Source organism: Barbus barbus, assembly GCF_936440315.1.
Source record: "Barbus barbus genome assembly, chromosome: 3".
NCBI lineage: Eukaryota > Metazoa > Chordata > Actinopteri > Cypriniformes > Cyprinidae > Barbus > Barbus barbus.
Genome location: NC_136731.1, coordinates 19,763,775 through 19,778,697, shown reverse-complemented (window position 1 = coordinate 19,778,697; position 14,923 = coordinate 19,763,775). Strand labels below are relative to the sequence as shown.

The following is a 14,923-nucleotide window of genomic DNA, read 5'->3' as shown; positions in this document are numbered from 1 at the left end:
CACGACTGTATTTTCCATATTGTTTTCTAACACAAGCATCACCATTACTAATGTTTACATTTAGGTTTAGGGATTTCAACAAACCCAAAAATACAAAACTGTATGTACTGTAACTCACCCTGTATTGTATATCTGATACAGACATGAATGATACTTACAAATTATGTGGCTATGTGATGGGAGGTGTCTGTTAGTTTTTGAGATTTGTGATATTTGGCTATGCAGAAAATAGAACAAGTGGAAGAATCCGATAAACTTGCACTGAAGGACCCAAACCATATAATTTTGTTTAACTTAAGAATGGGTATTGTTCATGTCACTTATGTTCACCAGAGCTGGAATAATTTGATCAAATATACAGTACAATAGAGAAAAAAGTACATATTTTGAATAGTACAGTATTGTAAAAACACATCTAAATTACACTATCATTTTTTTTAAGTTTTATTTATTCTATAATTATGAATGTAATTCATTCCTGCGATGCAATGCTGAATTTATAGCAGCCATTATTTCAGGCTTCAATATCACATGATCCATTAGAAATAATTTTAATATGCTGATTTGATGCTCAAGAAACATTCAATATTATCAGTGTTGAAAACAGTTGCTGAATAAAAGTATTTTTTCACAAATCAACAACAAAAACATTTGAAGTTGATTTTTTGAGTTCTTTTATCCAAATAAAATATAATTTGATTGAATTGACCTGACTTCATTAAGCTTAAACAGTTTTGTTATTATTATTATCTTAATTTTTTCATGTTTTTATTTACAGTGCACAAAACTAAAACAAAAACTGCTCAGATCTCTAGCATTTCCCACAGTGTCTTCAGAAATTGTAAAAATCTACATGTTGTGTAATACTGAACAGTGTTACAGTTAGTGCTGTAAAACGATTAATCACATCCAAAATAAAAGTTTTTGTTTACATAATATATGTATGTGTACTGTGTATATTTATTATGTATATATAAATACACACACATGCATGTACAGTATATATTTAAAAAAAAAATTATTTATTAAATATATTTATTTATAATATACATTATATGAATATAACTATGGACATGTAAATTAGGGCTGTCAAAATATTTAAACGCGATTTAATCGCATGATTGTCATGAGTTAACTCGTGATTAATCACAACTTAATCACATATTTTTATCTGTTCTAAATGTACCTTAAATGAATACTTTTCAAGTTTTTAATACTCTAATCAACATGGGCATGGACAAAATTATTATTTATTATTATTTAAAATTATTATTAGTGAAACCATAGTTAACATAGAGCATGAAGACGAGACATGTTACAAAGGTCATAGATGTTTTTCAAAGAACTTGTCCATGTCTATTAGACACATGAAAATAGAACATACAAAATGTGCATTTATTATTTATTATTAGCCTACATTTGTTTGCCTGTATGTGCCCACATACTGTATTTTGATGCAGCTAAATTCTCAATAAAACTGTTTTCATTGATATATTTTACTGTTTCTGTTGTCAGACAATAGAATGAATATAAAATAGTGACTGAAACGCGACCCATTAAGATTACATAACGGTTATAACCAGCTCTCCCTTCCAAGGTGTTAATCTGCACAAAAATACTGATAATCGAGTCGTCGTCAGATAAAATAAAATAGGCTACACATAAGATAAAGACAATAGCTGTGCTGTGATTTCGGCTAAAGTTACATGTAAAATTAGAGAAGCAACAAAATATCTGTATTAACTAAAAAAAAGCTGCTCCTCTTAGCCACTCACTGAACAGAGCAGTCTAAGAGAGAGAGAGAGAGCGGGAAAGAGACCTCGCGCTCGCATGGCAGTACCGGCGAGTCTCAGAAACTAAAAACGGTTCGGGCAAACACTAAAGATTGGTCACTAGGCGCTTTTTGGGAAAAAAAAGTCGCTAAAGGGGTCTGAAATGTATGTGTGTGTATTTATATATTCATAATAAATATACACAGAACACACATATATTATGCAAACAAAAACATTTATATTAGATGCGATTAATCACAATTAATCATTTGACAACACTAGTTACAGTATATTATACAAATAACAGTTGTTTATAATCTATGCTCAGTTTAAAGCCTGATTTGAGAATAGGTAATTTAATTTTTTTTTACAACATAGTAATGTTGCAAATTCAGTACAAATGCAGGTTAAGGATGAAGATAAATGTGAAACGTTTTGTTTGTTTTTATTTTTCTTTGCTTCTAGCTATCATTGAAGGGACCTCCAGGTCCATTAGGTCTCACTGGGAGGCCGGGCCCAGTGGTGAGAAATCTTTGTCATTTCTTTTCCAGTTTATTTCAGACTTTAGCACAGCCTATGAGATCTACTTCAAATTCAGATTGTTTTTTTCTGGGGGGGGGGTGTTGAATGGATACTTTCTGTCTTTGAAAATGTATGTTTGTTCCAGGGTCTACCAGGTCCCAGTGGATCAAAAGGGGACGGTGGAGAGCCTGGGCCTGCGGTGAGGACATTTCCTTTTGATATTCCCTCTTTACATTCAGTAGTCTTTAAAATCATCTCTCTGTTTCTTATTCGTCTCTTTTAAGGGCCCACGTGGGTTGCCAGGTCCTGCTGGTCTTAATGGGAAACCAGGGAAAAGGGTAAGACTGAACATCTCACAAGCAGTGCAAGAAAATCAATGGATGAGTGATCAAAGTTCAAGTCTGATCCATTTAATTAACCTCATCATGAATATGAATTGGGTGATAACAGTTTCTATATTGATGTGCTGTGTTTTTTGCTTCATGAATATTGCATAAAGCGGTGCACATAATATGATGACGAAGTGGTATTCTGTGTTTCACCTTGCAGGGTCGATCAGGGGTAGATGGAGGTCGAGGGGCTCCTGGAGAGACAGGAGCAAAGGTGATTCACCATATAGTCCCAATAGGACAGGCTGTGTACAATAATAAGGGCTGTGGCTGTATTCCACCATTTATATCAGCTTCCTCTGCGATTCGAGATTCTTCCATGTGTTTACACATCTGACTTTACCCTATGATAACTAGGCAGTCATTACTACTATTGCTCATACTTGAACATTTACCACCCCAATGCTAAATATTAAACCTCAGTACATATCTCATTTGAAATTTCAAGAGGCAAGAAACTCTTTAGCAACTGCATAGCAATGCCCTAGCAACAAACCACAAAAGAGTTCTGCAGGTATGACGTATTTTTGTTGGCCAATCCAAAAGTTAGCATCACCCTGGTTCCATCGACAAAAAGCCAGTAGGATTTTTCCACTGGCTTTTGGATTATTGCAACTCATAAGCTCTGTGACCAACAAAAGTTAATGATTTCTACACATTTTGTTCATTAAGATAATCTTCACAATTTAACACAACTTATATAAGCCTATATAACCCTAATATATGGAAAGTTTGAGTTCAAATAGTTCATTGTTATAAACACAAAAAAATTGACTGGTGAGTAGGTAAGTCCTCCTTAATATTATCAAAACTTCTGTACAGTACTAGTGTTAATTTTGTCAGCCATTTTTAATTTAGACTTAAGTCCATTGCACACGGAGTCCGAAATTTTCACATGCGTTTTAAAATTTTTCCGAATTCCCCATCCTTTCCTATCAAAATGCATGCTACAGATGCGAAAACGCAGAAAATCGAACCTGATCTAACATTTTTTTGACGGACGAAAGTTTCGGAGGCAGTGTGCAAACGTGATTGACACAACGTGAGGTAGTATTTATTTTTTAACGTGAAAAAATTTTGGATAAAAATTTTGGACTCAGTGTGCAGAGACCTTTTAGTCTTAGTTTTTTAAATTAGTCTTAGTCTTAGTCCTGTGTCAAATGTGCTTTCTATTTACCATCCTATTTAGTCAGGCTTGTTCTGTTTTTGTTTAGCCAAGTTTTAGTTGACTAAATGTCTGAGCATTTTATTCTAGTTTTAGAATAATGGAGAAAAAAAATAAAAATAAAAAATCCATTCAAGCAATTAGTCAAAAACAGGGCTAATGTAAAGAAGATGGGCGAGTCCCTATCTTCTTTTTCGCCTGCCAGATCTGGTTCCCTCTCCCTGGGTTCGGAAGCCCGTTCTGCGGTTTCTTCCCCCGGAGGTGAGGGCTCGACACTTCGTCTCTCTTCCTCCGAGTAGGTTGAGCTGGCGAGCGTCGATGAGGATTCGCTCTGCGCCGGGGACCTCCAAGTCTAAGATGGATCTGCGGGCCGTCATTCAGGCTAGAAGGTCCTCGGCGAAGAAGTCCTGATGCAAGTAGACCAGGACTTCTGAGGGCGACCCCTACTGGGGTGGAGCGGTGCCCACCGCATTACACGGTGCCCGTCTTGCCTCAGTGCCCTCAGGGGATCGGTCTGCCAACCCTGCCGCTGTTCCAGGGCGCAGCCGTCCCCAGCGAGTATTACTTTCAGTTCTTTCCGCCTCGAGAGACTGATTCCCTTAGTAGATTATTTGGTAGCATGGGAACTACTGCCAAATGTATCTCGTTGGGTCCTGCATACGATAGAGAAAGGCTATCGTATTCAGTTCGGCGCTCCGCCGCCGCGATTCAACAGGGTTATTCTGATTCAGGTCGGCCCCGAGCAGACTCTGGTGATGGAACAAGAAGTCGAGGCTTTACTGAGGAAGGAGGCCATCGAGGTGGTCCCTCCTCACGAAGCTCAGTCAGGCTTTTACAGCCGGTATTTCATAGTTCCAAAGAGGGATGGAGGGTTGCGTCCCATTCTAGTTCTGCATCAACTGCAGCGCTCAGTCATGCGACTGAAGTTCAAGATGCTCATTATCAAACATGTTGTGTCTCAAATCAGGTCCGAGGACTGGTTTGTCACGATAGATCTAAAGGATGCGTACTTCCATGTCTCCATCCTTCCCAGTCACAGGAAGTTCCTGAGGTTCGCTTTCGGGGGCGAAGCTTACCAATATCGAGTTCTTCCCTTTGGCCTAGCACTCTCACCCCGGACTTTCACGGAGTGTGTGGATGCGGCACTGGCCCCTTTGCGGCTTCAGGGCATCCACATACTAAATTATATCGACGATTGGTTGATTCTAGCTCAATCAGAGCAGATGGCGGCTTGACATCGAGATGTCATTCTCGCCCACATGAAAGACCTGGGGTTAAGACTAAACACCAAGAAAAGTGTGCTTTCTCCATTACAGAGGACCACTTATCTGGGTGTGGTGTGGGATTCGACCACGATGCAGGCACGTTTGTCCCCTGCTCGTATCGAGTCGATCCTCACAGCAGTCAAGAGAGTGAAAGAGGGCCAGTCACTCACTGTACAGCAGTTTCAGAGACTGCTGGGTCTGATGGCAGCTGCATCCATCATGATACCTTTTGGCCTGCTGTACATGAGACCCTTACAGTGGTGGCTCAAGACCAGGGGGTTCTCCCCGAGGGGAAACCTGCTCCGCACCTTCAAGGTCACGAGACGTTGCGTACGTGCCTTAGACATGTGGAGGAAACCTTGGTTCTTGTCCCAGGGCCCGGTGCTGGGAGCTCCTTGTCGCTGTGTAACACTAGCGACGGACGCGTCCCTCACCGGTTGGGGTGTGGTCATGAATGGCCCTGCCCGCGGTCTGTGGAGTGGCTGCCATCTGACTTGGCATACCAATTGGCTGGAGATGCTGGCCGTGTTTCGAGCACTCAAACACTTCCTCCCAGACCTAAGTGATCACCATGTGCTGGTGCGCACCGACAGCACGTCGGTGGTCTCGTACATAAACCACCAAGGAGGTCTGCGGTCGTGACCCTTGTACAAGCTGGCACACCACCTCCTTGTGTGGTCCCAGGGCAAACTCCTCTCATTAAGAGCAGTACACATTACTGGGCATCTCAATGTGGGAGCAGACGTTCTGTTGAGACAGGGGCCGAGGCCCGGGGAATGGATGCTTCACCCCGAGGTGGTGAAGCAGATATGGAGAGTTTTTGGCCAGGCTCAGGTGGACCTGTTTGCAACTATAGAGTCAGCTCAATGTCCCCTCTGGTTCTCTCTGATTCCTCCAGCTCCTCTGGGACTGGATGCTATGGTGCAGACTTGGCCCAGGCTTCGTCTGTACGCTTTTCCCCCTATCGTTCTGCTCCCGGGAGTTCTGGCGAGAGTGCGCCGGGACGAGGTCAGTCTACTACTGGTAGAGCCGTTCTGGCCGGGTTGAGTATGGTTCTCGGACCTGATTTCTCTCCTCGACGGCACTCCATGGGAGATTCCCGTCAGGAGAGATCTCCTCTCACAGGCGGGGGGCACTATCGTCCACCCTCGCCCGGAGCTGTGGAAGTTCAGAAATGTTGGGACTTTTTTAATTTGAATAAAATGAAAACTAAAAGAATTTCAAATCACATGAGCCAATATTTTATTTACAATAGAACACAGATAACATAGCAAATGTTTAAGCTGAGAAATTTTACAATTGTATGCACAAAATGAGCTCATTTCCAATTTCATGCCTGCTACAGGTCTCAAAAAATTTGGGACGGGGGCATGTTTGCCATGGTGTATCATCTTATGAACTTCTGGAGTTTTGGTATTGGAATTTGGTCCCATTCTTGCCTGATATAGGTCTCCAGCTGCTGAAGAGTTTGTGGTCGTTTTTGACGTATTTTTTATTTGATGATGCGCCAAATGTTCTCTATAGGTGAAAGATCTGGACTGCAGGCAGGCCAATTCAGCACCCAGACTCTTCTACTATGAAGCCATGCTGTTGTAATAGCTGCAGTTTTTGGTTTGCATTGTGCTGCTGAAATACACAAGGCCTTCCCTGAAATAGACGTAGTCTGGAGGGGAGCATATGTTGCTCTTAAACCTTTATACTTTCAGCATTCATAGTGCCTTCCAAAACATGTAAGCTGCCTATACCGTATGCACTTATGCACCCCCATACCATCAGAGATGCTGACTTTTGAACTGAACGCTGATAACACGCTGGAAGGTCTCCCTCCTCTTTAGCCTGGAGGACACGGCATCCATGATATCCAAAAAGAATATCAAATTTGGACTCGTCTGACCATAGAACACTTTTGAAACAGTCCATTTTAAATGAGCCTTAGCCCACAAGACATGACGGCGCTTCTGGACCATGTTCACGTATGGCTTCCTTTTTGCATGATAGAGCTTTAGTTGGCATCTGCAGATGGCACGGAGGATTGTGTTTACCGACAGTGGTTTCTGGAAGTATTCCTGGGCCCATTTAGTAATGTCAATGACAGAATCATGCCGATGAGTGATGCAGTGTCGTCTGAGGGCCTGAAGACCACGGGCATCCAACAAAGGTCTTTGGCCTTGTCCCTTTGGCACAGAGATTTATCCAGATTCTCTGAATCTTTTGATGATGTTATGGACTGTAGATGATGAGATTTGCAAAGCCTTTGCAATTTGACATTGAGGAACATTGTTTTGAAAGTATTCCATAATCTTGTTACGCACTTTCACAGATTGGAGAGCCTCCTTTACTTCTGAGAGACTCAGGCTGCGTCCGAAATCGCATACTACTTGTGTAGGTACTACATTTGAATTCAAACGTACTTCTCGACCGTCAAAAAAGTACGTTCTATATAGTATGAATGAGGGTAGTATGAATGGAATTCGGACGTACTACATCCGCCATGTTCATGTTGTCACGTGTCATGTGTCGTCACAACAGCGCGAAAATTTAAAGAGCCCACTCTTCAGCAATGTTGCTCATAATTCTTACCGTTTTCATCGCCGTTTTAACGTTGATTGGATCAACAGCTCAGAGGAGGCATAGGTCAGCTTCTCGCAGATCATGCCTTTGTCCACAGCTTATAAAATATTTATCAAATAATGCAAGTATAATCACCAATTTAGCTCAGAATAAAAAGACACGCCTATGAACACCGTGACAAAGGCTGATTTGGAGCAACGAAATAAAGTAATTTATTGTTATGAATGAATACATATAAAAATACACAGGACAAACAAAAGACACATGAATCAATGAATAAACTTGAATGAATGCATACACATACATGCATATAGAGAGAGAGAGAATGAATAGAAACAAAAACCTTTTACAGCTGATTCATGAAGTAATCTCATCGATTTACAACGTTTAAACTTTAATAAATCAGCAGTTTACTTTGATTATTTTAAACAAGTGCAGTTTAACCACAATAAACAACATTTGTACCTGAGGTACTTGCACTTGAAAACAGCCGCGTCGCCGCCTTCCGCCATTTTTCGAATATGACGCCTCCTCTCGCGTGGCCTCATGGGATAGTAAAGTGTTCATCGTATGCCTACTACAGAATTCGGGCGGAAGTAGTAGGTCATCCGGGTACTTCTCGCCTACTGTTTTTCAAATACTATGAATTCGGACATACTACTCACCTCGCATACTGTTTTTCACATACTATATAGTAGGGAAGTATGTGATTTCGGACGCAGCCTCTGCCTCTCTAAGACATCCTTTTTATAGCTAATCATGTTACAGACCTGATGTCAGTTAACTTAATTAGTTGCTAGATGTTCTCCCAGCTGAATCTTTTCAAATTTTCTTGGTTTTTCAGCCCTTTGTTGCCCCCGTGCCAACTTTTTTGAGACCTGTAGCAGGCATCAAATTTGAAATGAGCTCATTTAGTGGATAAAAGTGTAAAATTTCTCCATTCAAACATTTGTTATGTGATTTGAAAGTCTATTAGTTTTAATTTTATTCAAATTAAAAAATTTTATCAACTTTACTGCATGTTGATATAGTCACAGTTATTGTTTATTGACCTTATTGTCATCTCGTCATAGTCTCATTTTAGTCAGGAGAAAAAAGAAGCTTGCCAACATTTTTCGTCATAGTTTTCATTAACAAAACACTATTCTGTACTCCCATTTTCAAGATCATTATCAAAAATCATGAGTGAGGTATTTTATGTCACAGAATAAACATGAAAATATTGTAGGCTTGTATGAACCACAGACCATATTTTAGGCATTTAACCAAAAACCCATTGACTTTGGGCTGATACAACCAGAATTGGAAAAATGGTCATTTCTGGGTTTTAGGACTCATTCCCGCAGCTCTCTTTATGTTGTTGAATTTTACATGGGCAATCACCACATATATCTAGCCTTTGTGTGGGATTAGCTTTTGTGTGTATGTACTCAAATTGTAGATTCAGCTGCCAGAGCTAAATGGGAACACCGGAAACTCTTTAATTTGACCCTAATAGTTCTGGTCATTGATGGAACTGTTTGCTATTGAGAGCTGTGTTTTATTATGTGCGCTGACAATAGCAAGCATTCAGCCCTGTCCAGCTGCAGGACCTGTCAGTAAATAAATCACGCAGAGCTATTTAGCACAACAGCAGCGTGTTTGATGAGGAAGTGTGAGGTACTCCCGCAGCTCTCCGAGTCCCAGCACCGGATGCGGGCTGAGAATCACAGCAGATGGGAAGGTTCCTCTGAGACGGCCTGTCAAACCCTAGCACATGCCACACACACCTCTGCCCCGTAGTCACTGCTCACATCTGTGTGTTTGAAGCAAAGCATATGACATTGTGAAAGAACACGAGTTCTGTTTAGCTAATGATGTGTGCTGCTGGAGTGTGTTTGAAAAGGCAGCTTTGTCAATCTTGCTCATGGATCTCTGTCTTTTTTTTGCAGGGTGACAGGGGCTTTGATGGACTACCTGGTCTTCCAGGGAACAAAGGACATAGAGTGCGTAGAGAACACCAAATTGCTTAATCAAATCACACAGTCTGTTTACTGCTCACTCGAGAGTGGCTCTTAGATGTGTCTAAGCGCTCTGCTTCACTTTTAATAGATCTAATTTAGAATTCATATTGTGTGCTGTATCTTAAATGTGACTCTCATGTGAACATTCCTCAGGGAGACAGCGGAAAACCAGGACCCCATGGTCCACCTGGAGATCCCGGTCATAAGGTAACACAGATTTGCCTTTCCTTCTATCCTGTTTTGCGGAGCTTTGTGCAACCCCCTAAATGAGTCTTTTATCAGATTACTAATAATCCGTTTAAAGATCCGCTGCACTGCCTCAGGTGTGTACTCACAAATCGCATGAAAGAGACAAGCCCTGCACTGTGTGGGATGTTCTCATTATGTAAAGTTGAAAAATGTATGCAGCAGCAATTCACATTGATCACAGCTTTCAAGAATGGGAATATTTTTGCATACATAACCCTTCTGACATCCTTCCTCAAAGACCAAAGGCCGGATCTCACTTATTTTTTCTACCGCAATGAAGATGATTATATTGGCAAACTTGTTGATTGACATGTCCTATTACAGGGTTCGGATGGACCTGTTGGACCAAGAGGGCAACCGGGAGAACCTGTGAGTGACACGACCCAACCCACAGACAGATACACATGCACATAGGTGCATAAACACATACACGTCTCTGACATCCCATGGGCGGGCCCGTGTTCCTGCTTGGCACAGCCTGATTAACGCTGGCTCAAGCATCATTTAAGTCTCGGCAGGTGAGCTGTGATCCATTGGGGCTCTGGCTGTTTAAATTGATCACCTAGAGTAGTAAGGGACTTGAGCACCATTACAGCGCGGTGCCTGCCGAGAGAGAGAGATGCTGTGGAGATAAATGCGGGGATGGAGATAGATGAGCTGGGAGATTGGTGAAGGGAAGAGATGAAATCCTGGCCTGCATGATTATATTTCCATATCAATCACCTCCCTGGAGATCACAGATGTGGCTCTGGAACAGGTGGATTGGCCGGTGTACAAAGACCAAGACTGACAAAAACAAAACACACACGCCAGCCATACACACACACACACACACACACACACACACATACACTAGAGGAAAGAGGAGCTTTACACACATGATCGCATAAACAATAGCACAGATGTGCATATACACCCTTGTGCATAAACCAGCTGTAATTTGTGATGATATACTGTTCGATCATTAACACACTTGACCTTCATAAAGTTAATGTAGTAGAACACGAGACGTTAAACTACCGACTGGGCTGTCAAGCTCAAAAAGGACAAAAAACACCTTTATATTTGACCAATTTGGGAGGATCGCTGAACAGGCCTGAGTGGTGTTACCGGGCTGAGGGATCGTTTGACTGGCCGAACGTTATCTCTCCTCGTCGCTGTGCCTCCTGCTGCTGCTAGTCTGCGCTGGCCGAGGGATCGCTGAATCGGCGTGGGTGGCGTTGCCTCTGGCCGTTGCTGGGCTGGGCCGAGGGATCGCTGAGTTGACGTGGGTGTCGCTGTGCCTCCTGCTGCTGCTGGTCTACGCTGGCCGAGAGATTGCTAAATCGGCGTGAGTGGCGTTGCCTCTGGCCGTTGCAGAGCTAAGCTGGGCCGAGGGATCGCTGAATCGACGTGGGTGTCGTTATACCTCCTGCTGCTGCTGGTCCATGCTGGTCGAGAGATCGCTGAATCGGCGTGAGTTGCGTTACCTCCTGCCGTTGCTGAGGTAAGCCGGGTTGGAGGATCGCTGAACAGGCCTGAGTGGTGTTACCGGGCTGAGGGATCGTTTGACTGGCCGAACGTTATCTCTCCTCGTTGTTGAGAAGTAAGCCGGCTCGGGGGATCGCTTGTCAAGCGCTGCTGTTGCTTAGCTATATTTGACTGCCTGTTGGTGAAGGTTCGCTGGTTAAGGTGCATAGTTTTCTCCTGTGTTTTGATGTAAGCATCTGCCAAGGTGACTGTTTTAATTGTCTTATAAGCATATAAACTGATATATTAAAGTTTACTTTAAGGGAAAGAGTTAGAGAAATAGGAGAAAAGCAAAAAACTTGTTACGATGTTGTTAAAGTACACCTTGTTGTTTGCTCTTTTTTATACTTTCCTGAGTGGGCCACAAGTTGAAGATGTATGTGTTTCTAGTCGCAACGATTTCTTTATTGTGTCAAATGGCCAGTTAATTGCTGATCTGACCACTGCTTCACTTTATAATGTGCTTATTTTAGATGGTATAAAATGTACTGTTGCTTTTGAATTATTGCTTCTGGACGCGTTTGCCTGTAGGGGCACTTTTTGGCCCACTGTACATCATAGCAAGGTATCTAGTGTTACGAAATCTTTCTCTAAAATTTTAATCCTATTACTCCTTCTGGTTTCTGGAAATGTGAGCACCAATCCAGGTCCAGATTTGCTTCCCGAAAGTTTACATCAGCTTTCAACCCCCTTAGAATTTAGTAATAGACATGGGCTTGGCTTTCTTCATATAAATGCTAGAAGTCTTGTTCCCAAATTAGATATATTTAAAACTTGGTTCATGATCTCTAAACCTGATGTTGTAGTAGTGTCTGAAACTTGGTTAAAACCTTCTGTTTCTGATAATGTTTTATTTATTGACGGTTATAGAATTTTTAGATCTGATCGTAAAAGTAGGGCTGGAGGTGTTGCAGTTTATATTTCGGACAAATTTCAGTGCTCTGTTCGGCTTTCTAAATCAATTCCTAAGCAATTTGAATTTATAGCTGTGGAAATAAAAATTGGGAATATTCCACTTATTGTCATCGGTTGTTATAGGCCCCCCACTGCCATTAATGATAGTCACTAGTCTGTCAGAGGTGATATTAAATTTTCATTCATCTGAATTAATCTTGCTGGGTGATTTGAACTGGGATTGGATGACTGAGAAGTCTGAGAGCATAAAGCGGGTTTGTGATTCTTTAAATCTAAAACAACTTATAAATTGTGCTACCAGGATAAATCCTTCACAGCTAGGTAAAGATACACTCATTGATGTTATTTTAACAAATGCAGCACATAAATATGTTGCTGTTGGTGTTTTTCCAAACGATATGAGTGATCATTGTGCTATTGCATGTGTTAGGAGTACAAAATTACCCAAATCCGAAGGTCGGATTGTTCTCAGACGTTGTTTCAGGCATTTCTCGGAGCAAGCTTTCCTTCAAGATTTAAGTCGTGACGTATTGTCAAGTATGGTGACCCATACTCGAAATTGGTGCTCTGCGTTTAACCCATCCAAGTGCACACACACAGCAGTGAGTAGTGAACAAATGCACACACACACACACACACACACACACACACACACACACACACACACACACACACACGGAGCAGTGGGCAGCCATGCTGCAGCGCCCGGGGCGCAATTGGGCACCTCAGTCGTGGTATTGAGGGTGGAGAGAGCGCTGGACATTCACTCCCCCCACCTACAATCCCTGCCGGCCGGGGACTCGAACCCGCAACCTTTCGATTACGAGTCCGACTCTCTAACCATTAGGCCACGACTTTATCCAGAGTGAAATGGCTTCAAATAGAATTGATTCCTACCATTGAGGATGCTGTTGCTTTTTTTCAGCAACATTTCTTAAAGCTTGCAAATAAACATGCCCCATTAGGAAGTTTAGGATAAAAAACAGAGACAACCCTTGGTTTTCTAAAGATATAGCTGACCTAATCCATGCCAGAAATAATCAATGGTCAATAGCTAGAAAAACACAGAGTGCTAATGATTGGTATCTTTTTAGAATTCTTACAAATCAGTGTACAGCGCTTATTAGAAAATCTAAAGCTGAATACTATTTGGCGCAAACGTCAATTAGTTTGCATGACCATTCTAGATTCTGGAAAACTATTAGAGCATTACAAAATAAGAACGTTAATGGCTTCCCCCACCAGTTGAAAATAGGAAGTGCTGTGATAACAGAGCAGAGGGATATGCTAAATGCTTTTAATGAGCATTTTGAAAAGGCAGGTCATATCTTTGAGAAAACATTGGGTGAAACCTCTATTGTTCAACATAATTCCCAAGTAGAAACAGGTGAAATTCCCCATGGTGAAACCAACATGGAGGAATCTTGGAATAATCTATTCCGGGCGGAACCTATATCCCAGTCACTACCAGGGGAAGTGGTTGCTGATATTATTTCCTCTTCGATCCTTGAGTTTACGCCATTCTTGGAATCAAAAGTTTTACATGTTTTGCAGAACATTGATTCCAAGAAGGCAGCTGGGCCAGATGGACTTGATCCTGGTTTGCTAAAAATGGCAGCTGAAATTGTAGTGAAACCACTCACTTATATCTTTAACCTGTCCATTTGCACTGATACAGTGCCTATTTCGTGGAAGCAGGCTTACGTCACACCATTACTAAAATCTGGGGATCCATGTGATGCAAATAATTACAGACCTATCTCAAATCTTTCGGTTTTAGCTAAGGTTTTGGAGATTTTAGTGTCTGATCAATTAAAAACTTTTTGGGTTCACAAAATATTCTTAACAACATGCAATCTGGTTTTAGATCTGGCCACAGCACAGTTTCTGCCTGCTTAAAAGTTACCGATGATATAAAAGCGGCAATTGATAAAAAGTTATTCTGTATGGCTGTGTTCATTGACCTTACAAAGGCATTTGACACAGTGGATCACTTCATGCTAATCAAAACCTTGTTGAATATTGGTGTTGGTCATAGAGCTGTAAATTGGTTTCACAGCTATCTCTCTGAACGGATGCAAATTGTAAGACATGGGAATGTAACATCTGACCCTGTCGTTCTAAAAAAGGGTGTGCCACAAGGATCGGTTTTAGGTCCTTTGCTTTTTGTTATCTATATAAATAATGTTTGTAGTGAATTTACATACTCACAGTATCATTTGTATGCCGATGACACAATTATGTATTCTTGTGCCTCTACATCTGAGACTGCCTGTGAGAATTTGCAGTCAGATTTCAACTCATTACAATCCGCCTTGTTTGATTTGAAGTTACTTTTAAATGCAAAAAAGACGAAGGCAATGATTTTTGCCCCCGTAGGTACTAAAGTCCCAGTTCTTGCTATTAAGACACTTCAAGATGAAGCTATTGAACTTGTTGATACTTACAAGTATTTGGGTATCTGGCTTGATAAAGGTTTTACCTTTAAAAACACATTGAAGCTCTCGTTATGAAACTTAAATTCACTCTGGCATTCTTATATAGATTAAAATCTTGCTTTTTA

At 41.4% G+C, this 14,923-nt stretch overlaps 1 protein-coding gene across 1 annotated transcript in view; it reads left to right on the top strand.

Annotated features, from left to right (window-relative positions):
• The window catches only part of LOC306850023 (uncharacterized protein), a 69,387-nt gene that overhangs the window by 30,854 nt on the left and 23,610 nt on the right, over positions 1–14,923 (top strand). The window contains exons 14-20 of the mRNA XM_079385437.1: positions 2,238–2,294; positions 2,440–2,493; positions 2,579–2,632; positions 2,844–2,897; positions 9,616–9,669; positions 9,841–9,894; positions 10,261–10,305. Of these exons, the coding sequence (XP_079241563.1) occupies positions 2,238–2,294; positions 2,440–2,493; positions 2,579–2,632; positions 2,844–2,897; positions 9,616–9,669; positions 9,841–9,894; positions 10,261–10,305 (372 nt within the window). The remainder of the gene's footprint in view (positions 1–2,237; positions 2,295–2,439; positions 2,494–2,578; positions 2,633–2,843; positions 2,898–9,615; positions 9,670–9,840; positions 9,895–10,260; positions 10,306–14,923) is intronic.